The 25,353-nt window shown below is 44.2% G+C and overlaps 1 protein-coding gene and 1 long non-coding RNA gene across 2 annotated transcripts in view; one reads left to right on the forward strand and one right to left on the reverse strand.

Annotated features, from left to right (window-relative positions):
- Window positions 1–15,294: 15,294 nt before the first annotated feature.
- Window positions 15,295–25,353, reverse strand: part of LOC119454166 (sodium-dependent glucose transporter 1A) — a 34,320-nt gene continuing 24,261 nt past the window's right edge. The window contains exons 3-4 of the mRNA XM_049668166.1: window positions 19,466–19,624; window positions 15,295–16,578 (exon numbers count right to left, since the gene is read on the reverse strand). Coding sequence (XP_049524123.1) covers window positions 15,554–16,578; window positions 19,466–19,624 — 1,184 coding nt within the window. The 3' untranslated portion in view covers window positions 15,295–15,553. The remainder of the gene's footprint in view (window positions 16,579–19,465; window positions 19,625–25,353) is intronic.
- Window positions 16,142–25,353, forward strand: part of LOC125945848 (uncharacterized) — a 40,690-nt gene continuing 31,478 nt past the window's right edge. The window contains exon 1 of the long non-coding RNA XR_007467159.1: window positions 16,142–16,221. This is a non-coding gene — a long non-coding RNA (uncharacterized LOC125945848). The remainder of the gene's footprint in view (window positions 16,222–25,353) is intronic.

The following is a 25,353-nucleotide window of genomic DNA, read 5'->3' on the forward strand; positions in this document are numbered from 1 at the left end:
CGAGCGTATAAGACGAGCGGCAGCTAGTCTACTGTGAATCAGCAGTTTTGCTGCTATTGATAGTCGTGTAGAGGCTCAGCCCCGCTTCGAGAAAGCGGGTGCAGAATCTTGAAAGAGCGGCCCTCCACCCCCCCCCCCTTCCGTCCATCTTTTCGTCGTCCAACTTTTTGTCCGATCGAATCAGAAAAGCAAAAAAAATGCCCTTTTATCGCTTCATTCTCGAAAGATGATTCTAAAATAATAATGTAAGTTGCTAAATGGTCGCGATGGGCGCATGTTTCAGGATATGCAGTCGCATGGTTGACAACCCTTAATCTCGGTGGCCTCAGTTTACGAGTCCATTGCTCATTTGCGTGCAGGTGCCTGATCGAGTTATGTTCACTGCCACGGAATTTCTGTTTTTCGAAGGGGAAAGCCTTAGGTGCATGGCTATATTTTTCGGTGCCATTGGCAGTGACCTTGGCGAAACCGCGCCATAACGAAAATGGCCGACACCGCAAAGAGTAATATCACGTCAACAAATGCTCGGATTGACGTCAGTTTTCTCAGGGAGGTTCCTGTGAACAAAATAAATTAGTGGCTTTGTAAAAAAAAAATTTGCTACTTTCAGCCGAACACCTTTTCTAAGCTCTTGGTAAGCGACGGGTGTAAATGCAGAAAATCATCTGTAAATGGGTCAGTGTTCAAAGACCTGCTTCACTGCACAGTGGCATAGCCATAAATTTTGTTCGGAGAGGGGGGCTCACGTTGCAGCGCGGCCTCCTTTATAGAATTGGTCGAGAGATCAATACATCAATAGTAACTGCATTGCCATTGCCAATGTCATTGTTATTAGAGGCTGCCAACAAAATACTGAGTGCTATCCACTGTCAAGTAAAAAATGTATTTTTTCATAAAAGAATATATTCGTACGTCCCAAAAATTGTGGCAGGAATAACTGATATCAATGCTTCCGCGTTTTTTTTGTCTATTTAATAGTAAAGAAAATATCACACGAACTTTAGAACATCAGAACATCATAGAATATCAGTTCCAAACCAGCAAATCAGTGCATACAGCTGGTGCGAAAAACGTAAAGACTATGAAAAGAACAAGTGAGCACAAATATTTTGATAAATCTTTGTCATTAAAGAACCTTGTTTACTTTTTGTGCAGTCGCGAGCAGAAGTTTGGTGACCATGAAATCAGCAAAAAATAAATATATTCAAGCGCAGCTGCACGGCCCCGAATAAGCTTAATACGTTGTATTGGTCCATCACGCGCACGTAGGCTTGCGCTCTTGATTTCAGCCGGAATGGCCAGGCTGCGAAGGAAAAAAAAATAAAATCGTGGCAGCAGAGAGGCTCGGCCTTTCTGTACCGACGTGGGAGCGGCCCGCTACGTGCTGCCGCGCGTTCCGAGGGACCGTAATAAAGCTTTATCATACCATCATTCCATACCTTTGGTCCACAAACTTTTTCTCGTGACTGTACATATGCAACGGCCAGGGTAAAACCTCAATGGCGCTGTCCTTCGTTGCAATAGATTGCGAATGAGCAGTTATTACCGGTAGTGTATTGTAATTACAACGATAATATAGTCGCAACAGTGAGTACATATAAGAAGCAGGAGTTCTGCAAGATGTACATTAGAAATGCGAAAATAGAATGGAATATACAAGTGCGAAGATACAAGTTGATAAAGGGCACAAAAGTGTCACTGGTAACAAAATGCACTGTTTGTATACACAAAGCCTCGCAACACGATGTTTAAATATATGTATAAAGTATCCATTAAATCCAAGTATTTAAGCAAACGTCACTGTATGTAATGCGTCAAACAAGACAAATAGACATGTTGCGCAGTCACACATAGTAGTAGCTTTACGCATGGAAAAACAGACGATCCAGGCAAGTACAAAACTATGATCGCAGAAATCGTGATATGTTCCAGAAGGACCACCTGTTGGGCTAGTTGGTCTAACCTAGTTTCTTTCAGTTTGGCAGAACAGTTTGGTTCTCCTAGAAGCTGACAAGGAAGGTGGATTTGTGATGCCGAAAGGCATGTTCAATGTAAAAGCCCAAGCGGCAGTGGACAAGAACTTCGTGGGTTTAAAAAAGTGCAGTGAGGGTTAAGAGTAAGTTCATCAAATTTTGTAAGGACTTGGAATTGAATGATCTTGCTAGTGCTATTAGAAATAGTAAGAGAAACAGTCTGAGGTTTTCTTTTCTGCAAAACACATAAGGTAGATGTCCCTTTCAGAACCATTGTGAGCGAAGGGGGGGGGGGGGGGCTTGGCAAAACAATGTTAGTCAGTTTTTACTGAAGAGTCTTAAGTGACTCACGGTTGTTGATCCTTTCCGCGTGAGGAAATCTGAAGAAGTCACTGTATATGTGAAACACAACGAGAGTAAAGATTATGGCTTGTCTGTCGACCTTGAGGACTTGTTTATTCAGTACCTCAAGATAAGCTTTTAGTTGCTGTTAGGAAGTACATTGAACAGAGTGGCGATTGCGATTTCCGAAACTCCGCTTGTTTGTCGGTTCATAATTAAATCTTTTAGAATTTTATCTTAGTGTAACATTGATTGTTTTTAACGAGCAGCCTTTTCTGCAACGTAGAGGAGTGTGTATTAGGTCTTGCGTGGCTCCGATTCTATGCGACATATTTTTAGCTGATATTGACAGTGCGCTTGATTTGGCTTTTAATGGGGGGAAGGTATTCAAAGTGTTTCGGTACGTCGATGACTTTTTTTTAATTCTTTTAAAGAAAGAGGACGGTTTCACTGCCCCTGGGAGTATTTTTGATGTTTTTATTCAAGCTGGGCAGGGTTTGAGTTTCACTCATGAATTGCTTGGAACTGAGGAGTTACTGTTCCTGGATCTCAGGCTAAAAGTTAGTGTAGGCCATGTTTGCTGAGAGTACCTCCCACGGATTAAGAAGTGTCCCCTGCCTTTTGAATCTGTGCACTCTAAAATAGTAAAAAGGGGCATCGCATTACAATGTCTGGATGCTGCGCTCCGTAAGTCATGCCCGCATTCAATGCAGCATAGCTTTGACAATCAGATTGGTGGCCTATTAGCAGCGGGATTTCCCGGAGTTGCTTGTTGTTGCGGTGGCCGAGTCTAGATCCTGCAGAGGGTAAAGAACAGAGCTGGAGCGGAAAGAGCTGAGACCCAGCGATGGATGGCGAGACCCGTAGCCATGCCTTATATACATCAGGTCTCGCCCAACCTGAAGAAGGTTGCGAACAGGCATCGTATTCCTGTGGTCTTCACGGCTCCTAATAAGCTTATAAGCTAATTAGCGTATAACTCATTATCTAATTATTCTGAAATCCGTCAGCTTCAATGCTTGCATAAAAAATAATCAACTATTAGGCCCGAAACGCATGCACACTTGCTTTTTCGGTTGTATTCGTGTCGACCGGAGAAAACAAATACTCTTGACGTTGGTCTTGGAACGCGGCACGTCGAACGATTGTCTAACATGGTAGTGTCTCCAGCAAAGTGATCATCTGCAGCAATACGCAGGACAATGAAGTTAACTGACCGCTAGTTGTCCCATCAGGAAGCGGACACGAATGTGTACACTGAGTTTTAGGTCATTTGAAGAAACACGTGGCGTGGGACGCGCCTCCGAAGTTCGAGTCCCCAAACGAGAACGCCGTGTCGCAAAGGGTTATAAAAAGAGTCATCGCACCCGATTATTTCTTATTTTTCTAAATGTAACCACTATAGCAGCGCGGTGGTTCGGGCTTTGCGCAGCAAAACCTGGGCGCAGGCGATCAAATCCCGGCCGCTACTGTCACTTAGCGATGGGGGAGGAACGGAAAAATTCTGCCTACTGACTAAGCATCTGTGTCCCATGGCTGCCTCACCGCTCACTCACGCACTCACGAAAAAAAAAACAGCGTGGCTACGCGAAAATAGAACTGATAACAGCCGAAGAATACGCTGTCTGATTACTTGTACTGATATTCTGCTCTCAAAAATATAAGCAAGTAGCCCTGGCTAACAAAGAGCGCGTCACGTTGAAAGAGATAGGTAGAAAATATTTGCGCACAGTGCGAAATAGACAGGCCATAGATTTAAGGAGGGATGCGTCTTCAACGTAGCGCTGCTGTCGATCGCTGGTGACGTAGCGGAAGTGTCGCGAAGAGGCTCTTGGCCACGCGCTCGCGTGGTCCGCAAACTTTGTGGTTGACTGTACCTAGGTGAAATGAACGCCCGAGAAAGATGGACTTGTAGTGGCTTTCTTTGGAAGCGCTGATAACGTTGCAGTTTAAACCACAATAGAACTTCGTACACAGTATTTTTACCAACAGTTTAAGAGAAGGCTACTCAGTCGTGATATTATTAAAGTTATAACTTTTTAGCAGAGACACTCTCACATGACTTCAACACATATACAATAAAGGGCTCTGTAATTTCCACCGTGACTTAACCTAGGTACGTTGGCGTACTTCATGTAATAATCCCAGTCAGCCTACTCACATATACCGCATTACTAATCACATCTACCATGACCTCGGCTACATCCCAAGAAGCAATTGTCTACCTCTTCTCATTGCTAAAGATTCGGTAGGCGTATGACAGGCCAAAATTCGAATATGAATGCCCTAAGCCCTGTATTGAATTAGCATGGAACCTTCAGTCATATAGAACTTATGCGTTACACTCGAGTCTGTCCAGAAACGGGCAGTAACATTAATTTACTCTGATTATTCATTTATCATCAGTGTTAATAAACAAAAAGCATGCTAAGCTTCTATCGCTAGGTTTGCGTCGTGAAGTCACCTGACCTTGCACAAGTTCTACAATTCTACGCTCTAATATTCCATCATCAAGAGCTCGGCGCTTGTCATCACGTATAAGCTAAAAAGCAGCCTGGCCTTCAGAACGTATAGTCAGCGCCCAAAGCTTTCGCACGCCTGAAGCTGAAAAAATATTATATTTCTACGCCTGAGGCACGCATCGTGGCATTCGGATTTACAGCGTATCCTGGTCTAGAGTAAACAAAAGTTTTGCATACTTTTACTGGCTGTGGGCGTAGCTGCGTTGAAAATGAACTTATTCGCAGAATCTCGGCCGTGTAAACTTTGACGGTGACTGTGCCATTGAAAACCTGTATTTTCTTTATTCTGCACACATTTTTTAATGAATGGCCTTCCAGCCAACGTCATGCAATGCTTACACCTGGTTAATTTTCAGGACAGCCATCTCAGACATGTTGTATTAAATATAAGAACTGAACTGCTATGTAGTACGTCATTATTATCACCAATGAGGTGTAATAAATTTGTAAACAAATAAAGGATAATAACATTGCCAATGAAATTTTACTCATATCTCAGGACTACTTCAAAATTTCGCCTGTTCGTCTTGTGTACCTCAATATGCTTTCTAGGAAACTGAAAGGGTGAAAATCAAGTGTGAAATCGACATGTCCTGTGGCACCATGGCAGAAAAGGAAAGGTTTGGCTTAGTAGGACCACGTGAAAGGTTCAGCTGCCATTGTGCTACTCACACACAAGGAACGACACTTTTGTATTTTATTTATAGGCAGTAGACAAAATGATAAATGATGCTCAGTGCACGCTGGCGTGATCATGACAAAACGACCGTACCGGTATGAGTCATAAACAATTATAATAAAGGAACATTTCTGCAAACCGTCACGGTCCTTTCTCATGTTTCTTCAATTATTCAAACATGTTAAATTTAGGGTAGGAGAATATTTGCACATAATTACTAAAGAATTGCACCAGTAATCATATCATGGTGCTGTGACCTGATTCAGCAATAGAGTTAGTCAAGAACAGAACAGCAGAATGCTATATGGCAACTTCGGTATTTGTAGCTGAAAACAGTGTCTTCTTGCACAACTTTGTGGGCATAATTCGAAAAGGGTGTGGTCTGTGATTGTAATCGTTCTCTATTTTTACACGATAGGCTACATTAACACGTATCAGAGTCTTTTCGCATAATTTCCAATACTCCTCTGCGTAAGTTGTGGTAAAAGGGTAAAAGAATATGAAGACTTTTAGTATTTCTAGAATTTTGTGAAGGTATATGGGAATGGTTCAAATGATAGGACACGTGCGCTGCATATTGAGGGTAGAATGTTTATGTTTCGAGGTACTGGTTTGTACTAAGCAAACATGCTTGTGCAATAATTCGAATATCCTTCATTTGCACTGAAGGTCAGGTATACGCAAAAATTCTGCTTTGATATATTGCAAATACACTCAGTCAAATAGCTTCAACTGTATTCCTTTGTAAAAATACTACGTCTGGGGCTGCAGCCAACTTTTCTACTTCTGTGTCTTTTAATTGCACACACTGGGCGCTATTTATTTTTGTGGCACGTTCCAAGCCGCAAAAGAGTTGCACAAAACACGCCTTTCCCAAGACGTAGCTGAAAAGGCAAAATATTTCTTAGTAATGTCTTCATAAATATTCACCTTAGAAAGAAATGTACTTTCAAACATGTTACCTCCGTTTAGTTTCCAAAATACAATATACCTAAAGTGCAAAAGATGTTTGAAAACACATCGCATGTTCTCGAAACCAGCCAGATATTTTTTTAGGAAGACTTTGGTACAGTAGAAAGAATCTAAACAACAACCGTAACCAAATGTCCTGCATTTCGGAATATGCCATTGGGTGGAAAACTGCCAAACTAAGCAGCGACAAAGTGATAAGAAGAAGCGCGGCACAGCTGGCTTCAAACCTGCGAACTCACGATCCTGGTTATCAGTGAGCTTGATCTGTGGTCGCTCAACACGCTCAGCTACCGCTTCGAAGCGCTGCTGTTGGCGAAAACTAGGTTCATATATGTACCACAATAAATTCCGCGACCTTGTTATGAAAACTGCGATTTTGGAACGACTTCTTTGCCATTTCAAGAGCTGCTGCTGCAACTAGCTGAAAGCTGATTCATTGAAGTTGATAAATCCCCAGGAATACGTCAGTCAATGCAATAGGTTCATTGCAAATTGCTTTTTACTGGCCAAAAAGCCTCCAAAATTTTGGCTTTTCAATAGACTCCCGTAATTGAAACTTCGCCCGCAATTTGGAACGAGTTTTCTGCCGTATGTAATGGTACCACTTGCATGTTATTTCGGGCTAAGCGCCAAGAGCCTATTTCCATGCGAATATTTTAAAACATGGCTTCTATGATTAGTTATTTGAAAAAAAAAAAAACGACGCTCTCCCGTAGAAAACGCGTATGTTTTCAGAGGCGGCCGCTAGAGGCGCTGTTCGGCGATGTCCCAAATTCCTGGTAATGTATAACAATTTTACACGCCTTTAATTTCAAAATATTTTTCTTTTAGGCTCATGGTAACTACTGTATGCTACATACTAACCTGCGATACATTAGTGGTGCAGGTGGGGGTATACTTCACCCCTTCTCACATTCTGTATGCTACATACTGGGGCCGGATTCACAAAAACGTTATCACGCTAAAACTGTTCGCAGAAGCAGGTGTCAGCCAATCGTGGTGCAGCACTTACGATCGAAAAGCTTTGTGAATTCGGCCCCTGGTGCTTTGTTACTTTCTTTTAGATCTTGTTTGCTTTGGGTATCACTTCTTATAATATTACCTTGAAAAAAGTTTTAATGCGTGTATACATGCTCCCCGCTATAATCCTCCTCGAGCGAATATGAGACTGTGTGATAAATGAATGAAAGGCTGCTCCAGTGACTGAATCGTCCTGGTTCTGTTTTCAAGAAGGCTTAAATGTGCGTGCGATGAGGCGAAATTTAGTCGCGGTGTTACGCAGGCTAATAACCAAAGTGGGCCATGAAGCAATAAAACATATACGTACCGCCGCAAATATACACAGGCTTCAAGCGTTGAGTTGTACGAACAATGCTGAAAATGTGTTGCTATAATAAAGTTTTACCGCATGGCCTGCATATTGGTTCTTGGTTCACTAAAGTCATGTTATTCTATTGATGGTCTAGTCGTATGCACGCCGTCATATGCAACAGTTGTCGCCTTGCGTCACCCTTGAATCACCTGTTAACAATAAGATTGTCGAACTTAGTGTGTCCTAGTGGTTTTTCCCACATTCCTTTGGTGCGAGATATCATTTTGTAGTTGGATTCATGATCTGTCTCGTTAGCGAATTTATTGTAAGGGTAAGACCGTGCCGCATGCAGTTGGGCCTTTTCTCTGTGCTCTATTATGTCTGACTAGCGGCATTTTCAAGCTTAGTACATTAAATAAAATAAGCAAAACAATGCAGCACTTACACCATAGAACATTCATTTGAACAGCACAAATTTTTCATGTGCCAAGAAAATGACAACGTAAGGGTGTGTAAATGGTGTCATGCAACCCAAAAAGCGTTTAGCATTTAACGAGAGTGCAGCAATCAGCTGCTCAATATGGTATTTGACCATTTTTTTCCCCGAATCTCTACACAACGCCGCCACACACGTCGCACTGCGGGAGAAGACGAATACTGTCGAAAATGTTTACTTCCTATTGAGAATGCTTATTGTAACCAGAAAAAAAATTCTGCCGACTTTTTTCTAGGGCAGCATGGGCTTGAAAGAAAGCAAGTGCTAAGATCCAAAGACAAAGAGTTGATAGACTGTCACTATCCGCTTTCAAAAGCACAAAGCCAATTTGTCTTGTTTGTGGTAAGGTTATGACTGTTATTTGACCGACTAGGGGGGTGGGACGGTTTTCTGGCGAGAAAACAAAAGTAGTAGCCCTGGCATTGTCCGATAAATGACCATACTCTGACAGTCCACGTCTCGGCCGCACGGGAGTGAAGCCACGTGTGCAACTTTCAATAAAAAACGACTACAGCTCAAAAGCTTGTAATACTCGCCTTCGCGCACTACCGTTAAATGTCGCACGTTTAATAAAAGGAAAAGAAAGATGAAGTAGCACTGTGCTTTTTGATCACCTCGGAAGGGGACTACTTCCAAGAACGCCGAACGCAGATGACTCTACCTACTGCAAAAATGTTTAGGTGTTTCCGTCGAACGAGACAGTGACCTTATGTTAATGTATTGAGACGCTGCCAGAAACAAACAGGAAGAAAACAACAAGAGACGGAAACAGCGCACACTACCTAATACCACCATTTTTGGGCACTTGTACTTAGGATTCACTTTTAAAGCAACGGCTTGCGCGAGAGAATATATCCATTTTTCCTACAAGGAATCGACCCACCACCCGAAATTCTCTTTCTGCGTGCTGATATGCGCCATCCAATAGAAAACCGGATTTACAACATGTCTATGCCACCGTATCCGCAGTGGCAGACACCAAGCTTCTTTTTGTAAACGACACGCTGTGCCCCATTTGCTCGAAAAAAATTATCGGCACTCAGTCGCAAGAAGACAGAACTGCGCCTGTATTCGAAACTTGTATGTGTATTGCGCCTGGCTTGAGCGTAATAAGTAATAATAATGTTAACTACAATAATATTAACAATAAGGTCAATTTCGCCCGACAGGCGAATCACTGATTGCGACTGAAATTTATTAGACAGCTGTGCAAACTAAGGTTAGTCGTTTTATCAGCTGCATAAACGGCTGTAAACATTCGCTTACTAACTAAATTAACCTGCACGTTGTCACGCACGCACAATCACAAACGAGCACATCTCTCTCGATAAGCGCGGACACTCGCTGTCAAAACGCTGGCGTGGGGGAGACTGGCAGCAACAGCGAGCGAATTGTCCATCGTGCTACTTCTAGCTTCAACGCTAATTGCGCCGAGAATACACCGCACACGAAGGCATCAGGGGCACATTAACGAAAGGCTATTCCAAACTGCTTCTATTCTATTTTTGCAATCAGGCCTCCATGATTGCCCAACTTCACTTGTCTTTCACGCAACGTAAAAGAAAAATATTAGCGTAGCTTGCACGGGAGGCTCAATGCTACAGAGAAAGCGTAGCTGATGGGCACCTAGCTTGGCATGGCTTTTGGACTAGGCTAAGCACTACCGAGTCATTCCCAGCATTTTCAGGATTTATTGATCATTTATCGATTAGCTGCTGGTTGACTATCGATTGTCTATCGATGAGAGACTAAGCTTAAGTAGTCCCAACCATGCTTAGCTAGACTTAACCAGGCTCAGCTTCGCCAGTTCACAGAGGTATGTGTCATTGCGCTTGGACCCTTTCTGCACTACCGCCAGGATCGGCCCACAATTTCTGTCCGCAGGTTACGGACTAACGCTCGGCTTAAACAGCTCCGCTGTTAAAAAACCGCGAGAGCTACTCACTCTTATATGACGTGTGCACACTAATTATGCACGTGAGACCGAACAACAGAAAAATATTATTTTTCGATTCTATGCCTTTTTACCATCAGCCATCCGCAATTGGTGAAAAGTTTTCGGGCGGCGTCCACTTCGCCTGTCTGTCACCTGACGTCCAAAAACCGTGAAAAATCACTGCGTCAAGGTGGCTTGTACGCATTAAAGATGCATTATTACGCCGATCAAAACGTAAATTTCTTTTTAATAGCCGGACACTGCCCCGTTCCGACATCAATAGAAGGTGGGTACCCGCCGATCGCTCTGGCACTGGCTAGTCGGAGCTGCCGTGGAGAATGGATTTATTTGGCTATATTAAAATTTTGCGTGACATTATATGGTTGTCGAGTCCTTTCAGCACGAAAACGACATCGCTATGTCAAATTTTCTTCACTGAAGATTCGTTTTAGCTGCATTGTTACGTTGCCGTTGCACGCCCACGTGATTTTATAGCAGACACCGAAAGCTAAGTAAGAAGAAGAAGGGCAAACGCAGACGCCGGCAACACCCTGCTCATCAGGTTATCTACTTTCACTGCGCTAGCCCGGCCCCACGTTACCCCCTCCACTTCTGCGTGCTCATCGCCCTTGGTCAGCCAATCAGGTAAGAAATATATGTTAAGTTAGGCAATGCTATTCCTTTTGAAAGCAAACAACATGCAGTGACCTCCTATAAAATAGGAGAGCGTTTCAATAGCCTTCTCAAACAACGCTGCGAGTCACCGCCCGATGCTTGCGTTGGCGGTTACGTAAATTGGACATCAGGTGATTCGAAGGAAAACAGATTGGAATAGTTTTACGTTATAGGGTCCCAGCCATCGGCCCGCCTAGACTTTGTAGCCAGCGCAGATCGCTTTCTAGATCGGGGCCGCGCGGCCGCGCTCAGCCGCGCCATACGTAGCCGCCACGGGAGTAAAACGTCCCCCACTTTCCCTGCGGCCTTGTGCGCGATGGAAGACGGAGCGCTTTTTCCCCGCCTTCCTCCCTTGCGCACGCGAGAATGAGCAACCATTCTTTGCTCACCCTCTCACGCTTTCACTTTACCCATACTATACGGCGCGCAGCCACGATGTTATCGCACTTGGACATTATACGAAACATCACGTCGTCGACGACGGCGGAAATGTGCCTGGAGTGTCCCTATATTTGCAATCGCAATAAAATTATGTGGATCCGACTCAGTGTGGTAAGCAGAGTAAGCGAAGCTTTCTCTGCTGTTTGCTTTGACTGACGATAGTACGCGGTGATCTTACAGTGAATGTTTAATTTCTTCAGCATTTAGTGCAACGCAAGAGTGGTGAGTTGATGTTCTGCGTGCACCTGTTTGTCCGTGTAATACACACAATACACAGTGAGACGTGCTTGCTTGAGGCATTGTTGTGCGCCGTTTTTCATAACCTTCGAGATTGAGCCACCAGGCTTCTAAGATGAATCTGGCATGCTTCCACTCGCACCGGCAACATACGGCATCCGGCCGCGATGTTATCGCAGTCGGACTTCACACGGAACATCGCGGCGACAGCGAAGGCGACGCGGATGACGTCGGCGTAAATGCGCCTGGAGTGTACATATAACTGCTTTCACAATAATAAAAAAAAGTTGTGTACGGGAAATACCGCTGCCATAAACTAGAAGCTTGCTTCCCCACAGTACGACTGAGTTTGTGGAGAAACAAACGCATTGTATGTTTTCTTCGTATTTCCAAGCGATTTGGTGCGACTGCATTTAAAAGCCCGGAATCAGGTTAGTCATGTCCGAACGATCGTCAGACCAGTGTTTTGTTGCGCTACGAGGACATTGTGAAAGTCACCTTACGAGAGGAAATATTCGTGACAAAGCGGGGCTCCGAGAAGTATTCTCAAGAGATTACCAATTTGCTCAGCTAAGCAATCGTGTGGCTCACAGCAGGCCCTACAACAATTGACCCGGTGTAGTTCAGTGGTTGCGGCTCCACTTTCTCAAACCTTCACAACCTTACCTTCGCGCATAACGTGCGAGATTTGTGTACACTGAACACGCACACATGATTTTAGCTATACTTCCAAACTGATAAAAGAAATCACGCAGAAACTCCTCTGGGAGTTGCCTAAGTATGCACAAGCATTGTGCCGCTTGCTAATCCCCACGCTGCCCGGTGTCATCATCAATGTTATGAAACTTGATTCGACCAGCATAAACCCTTATAAACCCTCATCGGTCGTTATCAACCTTATCGAACACGATCCGACCCTTACGAAATATTATCGGTCCTTATCAACCTAGATGTCCAGCTAAGCTGTTACAAAACCACCACTACAATTGCTGAGTGAGCATGCAATGTTTATTCATGGTTCGGATGCTTGTTTTGCACTTGTTCTTTATTGAAACGTGTGCTGTTCTGTGTATTGTATGGGTGATCTGAATGAATCTATGCGCTGTTCGCTTCACTTCGCTGAGCGCTTGTAGCCTCTGCCTTACGTGGTTATGAGCCATTGCATTCGTCTTACGTGACGGACGGACAAATTTCTCATTTGGTAGGCATAGAAATGCTTATTCATTTAAAACTAAAACGGGATGGTTTATTAAACGAGACGAAGCTGCTGATTTTCGCTGTAACACGGGGACTATCTTTTCCTCTTTATTTCGTTCCGTCACGCGCACTATAGATCATGAGTTTTTCCTTTCAATTTGTTTTTACACTGATAATATTCAAACCTTCGCATTGTCAGCACATTGAACTAAACACACGTAACACACGTAACAAGTAAACACCTAACAAGTAACACGTAAACACACGTAACAAGTGCTCTATTTGGCGATGTCCTTTTGTGTCAAAAATTTGCCTAATACTAAATCTGTCTAAGCACCTTATCTTTCTAAATACCAAATGAAACACTTTACCATGCACCGAAACTTGAGAAAAAGGGGGGCGCGCAACCAGGCTTCGCGCTTCGATGGCACTTCATAAAGCCATTTGGCCCGCTCCTTCTTGCAGAATCTAATACCATCATCTTTCCTTATACGTCATGGAGCAAATATGCATCACAGCTGCACATTCGTGTCCATTTTTGACATGGTCCGCAAGCTCTTTCCCATCAATTCAACGGCGGACGAATCTTTTGCCCCTGTAGAGATGCTTTGCCGCATAGTAGCCAAACAAAAGCGCCCCAGGAAAAAACTTCAGGCAGCGGATTAAAACCAAACTGGACCTACATATATAGAGAGACCTAAAGTATGTGCCACTAGAGTGCAATTAGCGGATGAGTTTTTACTGTGCTGCAAACTACATTTTAAAAATCACCCCATGCATTTTCACTGAGTCTACAAAAGTGCCCCAGGAAAAAAATCCAGCCAGTGGAATTAGACTACACTCGACATATACCGCGAGAACGTTGTCGGGATTTAGTGCCTAAAGTGCAAATCGCGAAAAACGAGCCATTGCTCAGTAATCGATTTTTAAAAAATGCTTCCCATAGAGTTACGCCAACCGCATCGCCCCAGGGTCGGCTTCGCCGCAGTAGTCGATGTCCCAGATTGCTGGACTTGAAAATACAAAAATCCTTCAAGCGTTGAGTGAGCGCTTTGACATCTGTACGCATGTCCTTGGGAATCAATGACTTCTCTCACATTAGACTGTTTCCTGTTATTGTGTCTTTTTCCGGTAGCCAATTGAACAAATTGTAGTTAACCTCCCTGCCTTTACTGACCCCCCCCCCCTCCCTCCTCCTCGCTAGCTAGGATTTAATGGCGTAATTACTGCAGCGCCAAGCACTGAAGTGCGGAAAGAAAGCTCAAAAGGACGAAGGAATAGCAAGGACAAACGCAGCACGATCGTTTTTGTCCTTCTCTTGCTACCCTTTCAGCCTTTTTACCTGTTTTTCCGAACCTCAGTGCTTGGCGCTGCAGTAATTACGCTATGAACTTAAACCAATTAACTCGCCCACATTGCCATTATTAAGATATAATGGGTATCATCACACTCCCGGGCATATGCGCGCAGCCACCTTGAACACTTAAAGGCCTCAATTTCGCGTTTAAAACATGTGCTAATATTTTCATAATTAAATTTTTGAGTACATTTAAGTTAAGTGCCTTGTAGCTGATATCGCAATATTTCTTACGGCTGCTCGAGTAAATAAGGTATGACCAGAAAAAAAAAACTGTTGATCTCTACTGCCAATATTCGAAGCATTACTTAGAATGTATTGAAAGATTATACACCCTGGTAGAAACCCGTCACACATCCTGGTTCACGGTACTGTATATAATTTACCGTTAATCGTCCAAGCTATATTGAGAGCACCTTAATGTGGCAGACTTAGGCACATATATTGTTCCAATGATGGATGTCACATTCAGCTTATAACTTCACACAGGCTGAATAAAGCAGCAGTACAGCTTTCATGGCTGGTTATTAAAAAAAACATACAAAAATACTATCTGAAGCTATGAAAAAGTGAAGTGAAAATGGCAACGCAGGGTGCTGCTTCGAGCGAAGAATTTACTTTTTGAGCTTGTAAGAACGTGCGATGCGTTGTTTTTATTACAAATTATTTATTGAATGATAAAACTGGCTTATTGTATCTCAAATCTGTGAATGTTGGTTGGTTGCAGGCTGAGAGAGCTTGTGCGTATCTCGTCTCCTTTTGATGAGCACCTAGCAATTTCACGGAAGTTAGAGCGACGCACTAGAAAAGGTTGATCAGGAGGCGTGAAAACTGAGAAAGTTTTGCGCAGCACTGCTTGGCTAACAGAGGCTAACGTTCATAAAACTCCTTAGGTTGTATACCTTTATTTACCACCGCAGCAATGCAGCTAGCTCCGACAAGATTACCTTGGACTGGGAAGAAAATAAGGCCAAAATGACAAATGTAGTTACAGCACAGAATTCAAAGAACAAGAGACATGGGGGTAGAAGAGAGGAACGATGGGGAGTTTAACCAGATGCACGTACAGTTTGCTACCCTACACAGAGAGAAACGAATATAGGGAGAAGAAGACAGAAAGAAGGGGAGAGGAAGGACACTGGTGGCGCGCACAGGTGAAGGTGGGAAGCAAGTCTATATAAATGGTCGCAGAGACTTGTAGACTTGAAGTATTGCGGGAATGTTCGCGTCGCTTTCTTCTAAAATATTCGCTAAATAGCTTGCAAAGGGCGTTACAAGGCTGTCATATATTGTCATTTCAAGGCCGCCTTGTCCATTCGATATGAAAAATAAGGTCAACTCATGGTTCACTTTATGTCGCGGTATAGCGCATGTTGAGGCAAACCTCGAAGGTTTATTGAAACCTGTCGTTATGCTAGTTATCAGTTTTGTTGACTAGCAGTTCTTTGTCATCGCTTCGGCGGCGCGCTCTTCTTACGTAGAGATACATAGAAATGAAAATAACCGCACACAACGCAACAGTCGTAAGACACACATAAAGGAACACGTTAGGGTCCTTGTCCAGAAACTGGCCTACAATAACCGGCGCTGACATTGATCCGATGCCTTCGGTCAGAACAACTAGAGACATCATCTTGTTGTTTAGATTGATGTGCCCGGACGTCCAGGATATTAAAGCGGCGTAGATAGGTCCTTGTCCGACACCAAAGAGAGCACTGGAGAGCCAGAGCACCGTGGAGCTGCTGGAACCCAGTAGCGCGAGCGTCACGGCCGTGGGTAGAAGAATTACGTGCGCTGAAACTAGCATCCAGAAGGCGGAAACTTTGATCGTAATCAGACTTGCGGTGAGGCGGCTAGCGGCGAAGGAGAAGAAGAAAACAGATTCGACGCGAGAAGACAATGACTTCGAGAAGTGGAGCTCGCTCTTGATTGCAAATGAGGCCACCATCTGGGACGTGGTCCACTCGAGTGCGACGTAAATGCCTATGTACATGCACATTGTTGCCACAATGATTCGGGTAAAGAGGGCAGGGTTACATGGTTCCTCAGCAGCCGTAGAGCTCTCGTCTTCAGGTATCGCAGGTTTGAAGTCCGCATTGTCTGTAATGTAAAGCACGATCATAGAAATAGTCAGAATCAAGCAAAATGCTCCGACGATGCCGAATGCAAAGTAAACGCTCGACTCGCCCGTGCCATTTTGAGCAGTGGAGCTATTGGCCAGTTCTACCAAGTTGACAGGCGGGTAAGCGATGTTCCTCTGGTTCAGGTATACGTTGTCGGTAGTGTTCGGTGCGGTCGAATTGCCGCCGTCGCTGTTCGACAAGAACGGTCGCGCGATGAATGGACCCGCGAAGCCACCGATACCGAAGGCCAAGTGGTAGAGTTGCAGCGCCGGGCTGCTGTTCTCTCTCCACATCCGGATGATCCAGACGTTCGCACCTGCACGCAAATCACACAACAATTTGTTCTGCTGCTATCTACATCAAGTCATTTCCATTCTGTTTAGCGGCCTCCATGTCAGCACACCATCAAATAGAATAGCAATTCATTATGGGGAATACTGGGACACTTGGGGCTGGAACAGTGGCATTTTTTCAATGGAACAACATCGCAAAACTCCCCATTGGACTATGAGAGACGCCGCAGTGGTTGGCCAAAGTCTAACTTAGGCGATTCGCCTGCGATTTCTCAGCGTTGACTTTATTAAATAAGCGTTTTTGCTTACCGACACAGTCGGAATGCAGCCGCCTCTGCCGGGAACCTGACCGCGACTTTGTGCTTAGCGGCACAACGCCATCGCCGAGCTACCAATGTGGTTATCGCGTACCTTTAAACATATTAACGCGACAGCGTTAAGGGCCCCCCGTCGCAGAAAATCCGGCGTCGGCGTGCTATGTCGGCGTCTGTGGGGGAGAAAATCATCCCCAACTACCCCAACCACCCCGACCACGCAGGCCCTCCACGTAGTGCAGGTTTTGGTGAAGAAAAATTGAATTTATCACAGTGAAATCCATCAGAAAAATGGTAAAGTACGACTCTAAGAGAACAGGCTGGCTTCAGGAAGCGATATTCTACGATGGATCATATTCATGTCATAAATCAGGTAATAGAGAAATCTGCGGAGTAAAATGAACCTCTATATATGGCTTTCACAGATTATGAAAAAGCATTTGATTCAGTATTGGTACCAGCACTCATAGAGGCATTGTGTAATCAATGAGTATAGGAGGCATACGTGAATATCTTGGCAAATATCTACAACGATTAGACAGCTACCTTGATTCTCCACAAGAAAACTAGAAAGTTACCTATCAAGAAAGGGGTCAGACAAGGAGACACAATCTATCCAATGCTATTCACTGTATGTTTAGAAGTATTCAAGCACTCTTAGAATGGGAAGGCTTAGGAGTGAGGATCAACGGCGAACATCTCAGCAACCTTCGGTTTGCAGATGACGTTGTTCTATTCGGCAGCAATGGGGACGTATTAAAATAAATGATTGAGGGTGCTAACCGAGAAAGTGTAGGAGTGGGCATCAAGATCAACATGCAGAAGACAAATGTAACGTTCAATAGCCTGGCAAGACAACAAGAATTCAGGATCGCCAGTCAGTCTCTAGACTCTATAAAGGAGTACGTTTATCTCGGTCAATTACTCACAGGGTACCCTGATCATGAGAAAGAAACTTTCAGAAGAATAAACTTGGGTTGGAGTGCATACGGTGGGCATTGCCAAATCCTGACTGGGAGCTTACCACTGTCGTTGAAAAGTGTACAATCATTGCATTCTACCGGTGCTCACATATGGGGCAGAAACTTGGAGGTTAACGGAAACGCACAAAGAGCGATAGAACGAAAAAAGTTATGCCTAACGTTAAGAGACAGGAAGAGAGCGGTGTGGATCAGAGAACAAACGGGGATAGTCGATATTATAGTTCACATTAGGCGGAAGAAATGGGGCTGGGCAGGCCATGTAATGCGTAGGATGTTTAACTTGTAGACCATTAGAGTTACAGAATCGATACCAAGAGAAGGGAAGTGCAGTCGAGGACGGCAGAAAATTATGTCGGGTGATGAAGTTAGGAAATTTGCAGGCGCAAGTTGGAATCAGCTAGCGCAATACAGGGGTAATTGGAGATCACAGGGAGAGGCCTTCGTCCTGCAGCTGACATAAATAGGCTGATGATGATGATGATGATGATGATGACTTTGCCATTCGGCGTCGGATTCGCCGTCGGATTGTAATTTGAATGTACGAGAAAACATAATTCTGCTATGAGGAAACTCAACACAAAGCCATTTTATGGCGTTTCTACCAGAACTGCAGCCGCGCGCTCAGGTACTTTACTTGCGAAAATGATATCCAGATGGCGCTCGCATCCTCGGCAGGTGAAATTGGGACTTCACCTGCTAATGCGTTTTGGACACGCGTGCGCGCCGGGGCAATAGCAAACAATTAGTAAAATAATAAAAAAAGGTGCTAGGGCCCTCACATTTTAATATAAGACCACTTATGTTGCCCCTGGAAAAATGTCTTCACAGCAATGCATCTGTGTTTAAAAGTGAAGTCGACTTTAGAAGGATCGGCGTAAGCTTGATCTTTGTAAGCTGGCTTTCCCATGTTCTGTGGTGCAGTGAATGAAGCCTACTTGCCGGATGCGAACGATGCGATGCGAACGGGTCCTGATAACGCTATCGCGTTCTACTCTTAAAGGCGAAGCTTAAGAATCCTCCAATTTTTTGTTAGCTTTCTCTATTAATGCACGCAAACATGGCGAACCGAAGTCTATCTGATAGGCGTACAATATACATCAATCTCCAATCTACTAGTAACTTCAGCATGAGTTATTTCACTTTTTCGCGCTATGGGTTGCTATAGCGAAATGAAATGTGCAGCCGGCTTTTGCTTTCCGTATGTCTCCCTTCACTACATAGGTAATTATTTCGAGATAACGACAGTAACCACAAAAATGCATTGCGATCCTACCATATCTTGGCATGAGTACAAAGGAAGTGCTGACAATAAGTTTCATGGGAATAACGCCCTGCTGCACACTCAACTCCATTTGCTCGTGGCCTATTCAACCACTGATTGTTGCATATTGAACTGGTATTAGCAAATGGAGACCGGTTACTCTGCGTGTGCCTAATCAGAGTGAACGTACTTCATTTGAGAATACAGGAGAGCTGAGACAATTGGAAAAAGAATTATCGGGTACTCTTGCTAAAAGATTTGCCAATTGATGCGAAACTTTTTTTTTCTTAAAGCGCGCTTATACGACACTTATGAGCTCGCCATATCTCAACCACACTCTTTTAATACTCACCAGTGGAAAACGCAGCCATGCTCAGCCCGCACAGAAACATGTTAACGTGTGCCAGTGCTAGGATGCCGCTCAGTGGAATCATGGTCACCGTGATGCAGGTGGCTGCCGTTGCCAAAATTGAGACCAACTGCGTGTTGTACGTGTCGTGTAGCTTGCCTCCTATGACCGAGTAAATAAAGAGACAGCCGTGTAACAAACAGCGTTGCAGGATTAAACAATAAAGCACGTACAAGATCGTAAGATCTGCGAGCTAGGTTAACATTGTAAAATGGGCATATGTTTGCCTTCCATTCCTCAAGGCGCCGCCGTGAAGAGTAAGATGTTTAGGTGATTTTGGTGCTTGCTTTTTAATAAGTGTAGTCAAATGAGAAGATAAGCTGCATTAGAACCAGCCAGCAGAGAACACTGACGAAATAAATGGTGCACATTTTCCCAATAAAACACTCACATATACTTACCACAGGCACAGAAAGCTGCCAGGAGAACCAAAAATCGCACCCCCACCCCCACCCAAAAAAGGCAACAATAAAGCGTCTGATAATAGCACGCGTAAAAGGTTGAAAGTTCATTACACTGGCAAAATACACTAGCTTGACAGGAAAAAGGACAGGAGGAGACATGGTACACAAGGGTTCGAACGCGCTGCCCAAGGCGGTGGCAAGTCAAGTCGAGGAGCGTTTATGAATACGGGGGTAAGGCGGAGAGGCCACAGCGTCTTACACCAGACCAGCTTCTTACACGGGCCGTAACGCGCTAGCACAAACGCGTTAGAAACGCGCAGTCTTTGGTTAATGTTGGGTATTTATTGTCATCGTGGTGCGTGTGTTCATGTGCGCTTCGTGGCGTACTGGCTAGCGCACGTAGCTGTCGTATATGTCGTATATGTCACATATGTCGTAGTGACGACATAGCTGTGTTTTGTACTGATGAGAAAAGCGTGGAAGAAGTTGTCAAAATAGCTATAGCTTTCTGCACAGCAACAGGTAGCGCGATCAGTTGGCCGAAATGCCTTGGATTTTGGCATGGCATATGGCAGAGCACACCCGATGTGTACTGCAATATGAATTGGACAGCTTCCCCAGGAAAGTACCTTGGAGTTCCACTAAATTATTACCGAAATGCGGAAGAATATTGGTCTGAGGAAAACAACGTGTAAAAGTACTACCGATAAATGGGGTGGCCATAACTTGTTCAGTATTTCCAAGAGCTTCCGTTGCAATATCTTTTTAATTTCCAAAGTGTTTTACGTGATGCAAGTGGTGACCATGGCCAGAAGTTCGGTTCAAAATTCCCCGAGTATTCTGACTTTTATATGGGGATCGCAGTGGGAGCGCACCAGCCCGGTGCAATTTGTTTTCATAAGGTGAAAAATGGGGGTCTAGGGCTCTCGCATCTGTTCTTCAAGCAGTTGGGGAGCAGATTCTTCTTGTGCGGGATCAAACTGATGTATTTTTGAGAGCTGTGATCCAAGCACGATTACAGAATTATCTATCTGAGTTTTGTTGTATACATCGTTTTCTTTGAAAGCGGCCGCTTAGTTCTTATTTGCGTGATGTGGAATGTCTATACGCTTGCTCAAGGCAAGTTTTCATATGAATACTTGTCTGATGTTACGAAAAAGCGTTTGTATTGTGATATTCTTGATGTATTCTTACCAACACCTGTCTGTCGAGCTGTCTACAAGCTAGGTCCCGAACGCGATGTGTTAAAGCGTGTTAAAAAAATGCCGATCAGGCCCTCAGTTAAAATATTCTTTTTTTCAAATACATACCGACACTCTCCCTGTCAAGCCATGCTTACAAAGTAAAGGTCTGTTTGTACCTTGGTCAGTAAATTGTTTAATCTGCAGGAAACCGGAAACAATAGAACATATTTTTCTAGACTGCCACGATGCCATATTCCTGTGGGATGTTTGCAAAGAACTCTTAAAAAAGAATTGCCATTAAGCCCTTTTGGACTCCGGTTTCTTCCATGTGCGGATACAGGGGAAGTGCCGAGTGATATGCTAATGTTGCTTTGCATGCATAGCGTATGGAAAAGCAGGATGGATGTTAGGCATGCTCATATACAAATTCACTCAGCAAGACACTATTTTGTTGAGAGTGTTATCTACACCCGAGACTTGTTCAGAGCCCAATGTGAACCCCAGAATGGCTACCGATATTGGATCAATTGGCTTCTGTGAAACATTTTAAGCCACATACACCGGCCGAGTTGTAGCTGGTGTATTTAGAATATGTACATGTGTATCTGATAATTTTTGTTTGTGTTTGTGAAATGGCAATAAAAAAAATAGCTTCGTGGCTTAGTGGCTAGCGCCGCGCGTTCGGAAGCGAGGGGTCCCTGGTTCGATTCCGCGCTACGGACACAACTTTCGGAATTTCTTTTTTTTTTTCATAAAAGTAGACGTGGCCACCTACTACGACGACTACTACTACTACGACGACGACGACGACGACATGCTACAGAGGAGGGACAGACCCACACCCTAAGGAGCTTCGCCCCTAAAAAGGACAGCAGGAGACATGGTTCACAAGGGAAAGAACACGATGGTTGCCAAGCTGGAAACATAGCTTCATACACACGCGTTCGTGTACACACAAACATTTGTTTTACTGACTAAAAAAGCTTGGCGCAAACATTCAGTGTAAGTATAGTGTGCAACAAAAGCGACAATCATGAATCAAAGAATTAGTAGGTTGCGGTCTTTTTAACAAGGCATGCACATGGATCAAGTACTCTGGCTACACAAAAAAACAGTCCAACTGGCTGAACTTCTTCTTCCTAGGGTTTTACGTGCCAAAACCAGTTCTGATTATGAGGCACGCCGTAGTGGAGGGCTCCGGATTAATTTTGACCACCTGCGGTTCTTTAACGTGCACTAAAACGCAAGCACACGGGCCTGGTTGAAGTTCTGACGTAAGTAGTCTAGTGGTTCACCGTATTGTGGAAAGTAAACGACATAATGCATGCAAGGCGCCCGGTTGCATACGCGCCTCATGCATGGCTGCTTTCAACGTTGGCAACACGGTGTGTCACTACACTACTTCAATGCTAATCCCATTAACATCGACATTCGGCGGGTGATAGGCTCTGGCGGAAGTTTTTTAATGGAAAAATTAGGTTCTAGAAAACAGGGGAGGGGGGGGGGGCGTGGATTACGAGCACAAATCGAGAAGCTGTACGTATTTTGATATACACTGGAATCTGGTTGATAACATTGTGTGTACTAACACGCTGTTCAGGATAGTACGTCGCCCCCCCCCCCCCCCCCCCCCCGGCCGTCGCCCCGTAGGAGCAATGTATTTTCATACGGTTAGGGTGATCTTGTTTGCATCTCAAATTGGATAATACGACTGCTGAAGTGGGCTTTTACTGATATTTCTAAAACTCACAGCTTTATATTCCAGTTTATGAGGTTAAATAACATGCCAACGACCCAGGAACAACGTGTTAAACCCCATGCAGCCACAGTGGAGGAAAAACGCACGTGGCGTGCCGCCGGCGGTAAAACACTGCTACGGCAGTGTGGCCACCTGGCGGTGCGCCGCTGCTCATTTGAATGAGGAAACGGCGGCTTATTTTTCTTCACTTACACAACTTTTTTACCGACATTGAAAAGAAGAAAGTCCAGCACAGACTGACCAACTATTTCAACGTCACTGAATAAAAGTGCGTTGGCTGTGGTTCGTGTGGCGTCGACTGGTGCTTATCCTTCATAACACGTTATGTGGAGCAGTATCACTCGATCCGACACCAACCTTTGCTATTCAGTATGCCACCGAGTACGCCTATTTTCATACTTTTCGGAGCTTCCTTTGGATAACACGATGTTGAGATAATGTGTTTTATTTTTCGGTTGCCGTGAACATCGCATCAATGAGATTCCGCTGTACCTGTTTTCTGCCCTGTTTTCTTGCTGGCAGCGAGCTGATCTCTGTTTTTATCGCGCCCGTCAGACATTATCATGGCGCGTCATGCACATCGAAATTAATTCATGTTTTGCATGTGACGAACGTATTTATTTCTACAAAGAGTAAGTATAAAAAGTCCTGTCTAATGTAAAAACGTTGACCATCCCGCGCATAGCCAGAATATTTCAATGTGTGCATTTTGAAAGAATGAAACTCAATAAACACATACTTAGCATAGGTACACGAAATGCCAGCTTAGGCCGATGCATACCCAGTAGAGAGCCGACGAGATTGCCCACGCCGCAAGTGGTGATGAGGTACGATATGCTGGCAAAGCTTGTTCCATATATCTCAGCCAGGTCCAGCAAAGCGACGCCTCTTATGCCGATGACGAGGCCCTTTGCAAGAAAGGTAAACGAATAAAGTGGCAAATTCCAACTATACTGTTCACTAATTGTTGCTAAGATACTTGGCTTGCACTTGGTATGGTGGGAAAGGGTGCAAAAAAAGCAACTTCAAGACGCTTCAAGACGCTCTTATTTGTCTTGTAGTTACTTCAAGACACTCGTTACTGTCCATGCTTCATGACACTCTCTCCAGCCCTGATTTCAAGACACTCTTTTCTGCGCTGTCCTTGCGCCAAGACACTCTTTCCTGTCCTGTCTCTGATTCAAGCTGCTCTTTCCTGCCCTGTCCTTAATGCAAGACGCTATTGTCTCTCCTACCCTGTACTTCAAGACGCTGTTTTATATCCTGTCCTTAATTAAAGATACTAGTTCCTGCCCTGTACTTCAAGACGCTGTATCCTATGAAATTCCCTTTTCAAGGTGCAGTTCCCTGTCCTTCCCCTACTTCGAGATGTTATTTCTATTTTGTATCCTGTCCTTGCTTATAGACACTGTTTCCAGTGTTGTCCTAGCTTCATGACGCATTTTCCTGTCTTGTCCCTACGTCGACACGCACTTTCCTTTACTGTCTCTATTTCAAAGCACAATTTCCTGTCCTGTCGCTACATCAGGATGCCCTCTCCTGTCCTGCCTTACTTCAAGACGTTCTTTCCTGTCCTGCCCTGCCTTAAAGCCTTTCTTTTCTCTCCTATCCTGACATCAAGGCACTCTTTTCTATGCTACCCTTCATGGCCTTTTTTTTGTCCTGTCACTACTTTAATACGTTATTTGTGGCCTGTCCTTCCTTCGACACACTCTTTCCTATTCACTCATGGCTTCAAGACGCTTATTCCTGTCGTGTCCCTACTTTGGGCGATGTTTTCCTTCTTGTGTTTGCTTCAAGACGCCCTTTCCTGTCCTGTTTTTACTCGATTCTCTTTCTTGTCCAATCCTAACTTCAAAACATTTTTTCATATCTTATCCTTGCTCAAGATGCTCTTTCATGTCTTGTCCTGAATTCATTTAGGTTTACGTCAGTTTAACTGGCAAAAACACAGCGCAAAAAAGACACGGATACGAGAGAGCGACACGCACACAGCGCTGACTTGCAACGGTTTATTCATAAGGACATGAGGGAAGAAATATATATGACACTGCCCTGCGCAACATGTGAATAATTAGCAAACACTACAGAATCATTTCGAATGATGATAATGATAGGCACGTGCTAACAATGCATACTGGCTGTTTGTCATTCAAATGTTGTTAAGATATGCGATTTCCCGAGATGAAAGTGCAATAGAAGGTGAACTGACGCACGAGCTATCAAATTGCCTTATGAAATCTGCCTCAATGATTTCACGTGTCAGCTGCCAATTATGCCTAGCCAGCACTTCGCTTTTGTCAAAATAGGGCTTACACCCGTGATCACGGCAATGAATGCCCAGATGACCCTGTATCGTGTTGTACACGTTATTATGGTGCTCCCTGAGACGATCGTTTATGCACCTGCCGGTTTGTCCCACGTACTTTTTTCCACCTACGCGAGCTTTCCACCTACGCGAGCTTGACCACTCGTCACAGAGCT

This window comes from Dermacentor silvarum, chromosome 5 (genome assembly GCF_013339745.2).
Source record: "Dermacentor silvarum isolate Dsil-2018 chromosome 5, BIME_Dsil_1.4, whole genome shotgun sequence".
Lineage (NCBI taxonomy): Eukaryota > Metazoa > Arthropoda > Arachnida > Ixodida > Ixodidae > Dermacentor > Dermacentor silvarum.